Source organism: Eimeria mitis, genomic scaffold (assembly GCF_000499745.2).
Source record: "Eimeria mitis Houghton genomic scaffold, Emh_scaff66, whole genome shotgun sequence".
Classification (NCBI taxonomy): Eukaryota; Apicomplexa; class Conoidasida; order Eucoccidiorida; family Eimeriidae; genus Eimeria; species Eimeria mitis.
This window is the reverse complement of record NW_013574738.1, coordinates 1,440-4,968: the sequence shown is the minus strand read 5'-3', so window position 1 is coordinate 4,968 and position 3,529 is coordinate 1,440. Positions and strand designations below refer to the sequence as shown.

Here is a 3,529-nt window from a genome sequence, read left to right as displayed (position 1 = left end):
AAAAAAAAAAAAAAAAAAAAAAAAGAAAAAAACAGCATTTATTTTAAACAAGAAAAAAACAACTACAACAAAGTAGATACAAAATAAAATATAATAAATATAATACAGATATGCAGCAAAAAATATTTTTTTTTATTTTTAAATTGAGGTGTACATACACCTGAACGCACCGACTTATCGAAGTACTCCCCCCGCTCATACCACCGCATTATTGGGTTCGCCACCAAATAAAACGCAGAACAAATAACTGTATACACAAACACACAAGCAGAGTTTATATATATATATATATATATATATATATATATATGTATATACATATATATATTTATATGTATGTATGTATATGTATGTAAACGTTTGCTGGGTTTAGTATGCGGGTTATATCAGCGAGAGAATTTGCTTTGTCTGCATGCAGCTGCGGTGTATGTACCCCGCAGGAGATGCTGCAGCAGCAGCACCAGCAGCAGCAGCAGCACTACCACCAGCAGCAGCAGCAGCAGCAGCAGCAGCAGCAGCAGGAGCTGTGCTTACACAAGAGTATAGCGAAGCCTCTATAGGGGGATCTGGCTATCTCTGAGTTTGGGTCAAAGAAATCTAATTTTGATGGAAAACAGCAGTTTTCTGTTGCATGCATAAAACTATCTTTTTTTGTTGTTTTGTTGCTGGGAGAGAGAAGTGTATTTGTTGCAGTATCGAGTTTATTTGTTTCTGTGTATTTGTTGTTTTCTCTGTTCTTCTCTCGCTGCTGCTTGCTGCTGCCCCCTCTCTCTCCTCCCTGCCCCCCCCGCAGCTCTGGACTCTGTGCTGCACTTTCTGCTGCAGTTTCGCTTCCAGCAGAAGAGAAACGCCGCCGAACTCCAGCGGGGGGATCAGCAGACACCTCCTGCTGCTGCTGCTGCTGCTGCTGCTGCTGTTGCTGCTGTTGCTGCTGCTGAGGAGACTCATTGGGGGAGGTGGAATTGGGGGTTGTGCGGAGACTGCTGCCGCCTGGTGTTGTCATCGCTTCTGGGGTGGCCTGGGGTGTCTATGCAGGTCAAAGAGGAGAAGAGAAGGAAGAAGACCCAGTCTATACAGCAGAGCTACACCCCGTGCACCCAGCTCCCCCCCCAAACCGCGAGAGATCGCAGCTATCTATGCGCGTATGAAAGGAAACAAGTCGGAGAGTTTTAATAAAAAGAAAAAAAAAGAAAAGAAAGAACAGTTCTATACAACTCTGCGTTTGCTGCAGCTGCTGCTGCTCTGTTGAGTCGTGGGGGCGGACTGTGGCTGCGGGACAGAGGCGAGCTCGGGAGAAGAAAAGAAACAAAAAGAGACAAATTTATATAAAAGACAAAATAAATAATTTAATTGAATATTAAAAGTAATTAATTTACCTTTACATTCATCTGCTGCATGCACGGTACGCCACCCCGCAACACCAGCCACGTGTGCGTCGTGCTGGGGAGAGTAATAAGGGGGAAATATGAGTGGAATTATATTTTTATTTTCACTTTTCTTCTGAATAAACTAAAAACAATAAAATTTTATTTAAAGTTTCCCCAGAAAACATTCAATACACCCCCAACGAGCTGCATATACACCCCAGCAGCATCGCCGACACCAGACGGACCGCGCCGCTCTCAGCAGCCACCAAGCCATAGAGTCAAGGGTGTTTTTTTTCTTTTTATTTTGTTGGTTGTTCTGCTCTTTTTAAATGAAATTGAAGTTATAAACAATATTAAAACTGTTTCCGTCGAAATAAATCCTAAATTCGCCGTTTTCTGCGGTGTATGTACACCTCGTTTCATACCGGAGAGGGGCCCCTGCTGCTCCCGTCGTTGGCTGCAGCTGCATCTGCGTAGATCTTCTCTCTTTACGAGATAAAAAACTTTAAATTAATTTATTTATATTTATAACATATTTTTCTTTATATCGATTCAAAAAAAGGGCGAGGAAGCCCCTAATTGCGTCTCCTGCTGCCATCCTCTCTGACCTTAATAAACATAAATTTATTCTTTTCCCCTATACTAACTTCTTCGTTTTGCCTCAGTTTCCCTCTAACCCCAGAAACAGTCATTTTAGCCGTTTCAGTCGTTCAGGGGGAGCAGAGTTTGCTTGCTATAGTAGATATTCAACTGCATTAAACTAGTATAGAATTACATATACAGTGTACAATTGTATTTATAATATATATATATATATATATATATATATATATATATATATTATATGTGTTATATCTTTAATTACGTTCCTTTAGAGTACAGAAAGACAGAAAAGAGAAGAACACACATCGGCTCCCCTCGCCCTGTATTGTATTGCTGCAACATACAAAAATAATTAAGGAATAAAACTGAGAAAAAAAAAAAATAAAAATAAAATAAAATAAAATAAATAAAAATAAAATGACGGAGTTGTCAACTGAACTGCACGGTACAGACACCCCAAAGTCTTGCCTTGAAGCCATTCGTGAAGCTCTTAAAGAGAGAGTAAATAAAAAAAAAAAAAAATAAATAAATAAATAAACAACAAAATAAATAAATAAATAACAAAATAAATAAACAAAAAAATAAATAAACAACAAAATAAATAAACAGAAAAAAATATAAAAGTTTATAAATGCCTTAGTTGTTGCTTGCAGCCACTGAGGAGCCGTCTTCTTCTGGTTTTGACTCTAAACAAAAACAACCCAAATTTCGATCTATTGGATGGTGGGTTTTTGTTTATTTTTTTTTATTTTTTTAAACAAAAAACTAAAAAAAATAAAATAAATTTAATTGATTAAAGAAAATAAAGCAAAGTTAATAAAACAAAATAAAATAAGTTCAACTAAACAAAGTAAAACGAAATTAATAAAACGAAATAAAATAAATTTAAAGTTTGTTGTTTCCTTTGTTTAGTTTAGTTAGTTTTATATTTATTTAATTCTACAAAGGTTTTGCTCTTCTTCTTAACGCGAGGGAATACAATCATTTCTTGAGTTGATAAGCAGCAGCAACAGCAGCAGCAGCAGCAGCAGCAACAGCAACAGCAGCAGCAGCAGCAGCAGCAGCAACAGCAGCAGTTGCACAGAACAGAAGTGTTGCTGCAGCAACTAGAATGAGAGAAAGAAAATAAAGCAAAAGAGACAAAACCTAAACCAAGGCAGCTAAAGAGAAGAAATAAAAATAAATAACCAAAAGAACAAAATAAAAAAAAAGAAAAGAAAATAAATATAAATAAAATATATTTATATTTTATTTATATTCAGATGGGCTCAAAGCTAGAACAAACAAATCAGCAGCAGAAGCTATCACTGGCATCGGCCTCTACGTAGCTCATTTTGCTGTTTTGTTTATTGAGGTAAGAAAATAAAAAAATAAATAATAAAATAAAATAAAATAAAATAAATAAATTTAATTTAATATAAATTAAATTAAATTATATTGTTACTAATATTACTATTAATATTATTATTTTTAATAAATTTATTTTCGCAGCAGTAAGACAATGCTGAAGCAAGCAAACAAAAAACAAAAAAAAAGAAAGACAAACAAATAAACAAACA

The 3,529-nt window shown here is 35.6% G+C and overlaps 1 protein-coding gene across 1 annotated transcript in view; it reads right to left on the bottom strand.

Moving 5' to 3' along the window:
* Positions 1-1,003, bottom strand: part of EMH_0059910 (sterol O-acyltransferase, putative) — a gene marked incomplete at both ends in the record, with an annotated part of 5,342 nt that extends 4,339 nt beyond the window's left edge. The window contains 2 exons of the mRNA XM_013501263.1: positions 171-247; positions 535-1,003. Of these exons, the coding sequence (XP_013356717.1) occupies positions 171-247; positions 535-1,003 (546 nt within the window). The remainder of the gene's footprint in view (positions 1-170; positions 248-534) is intronic.
* Between the last annotated feature and the right edge of the window lie 2,526 nt (positions 1,004-3,529).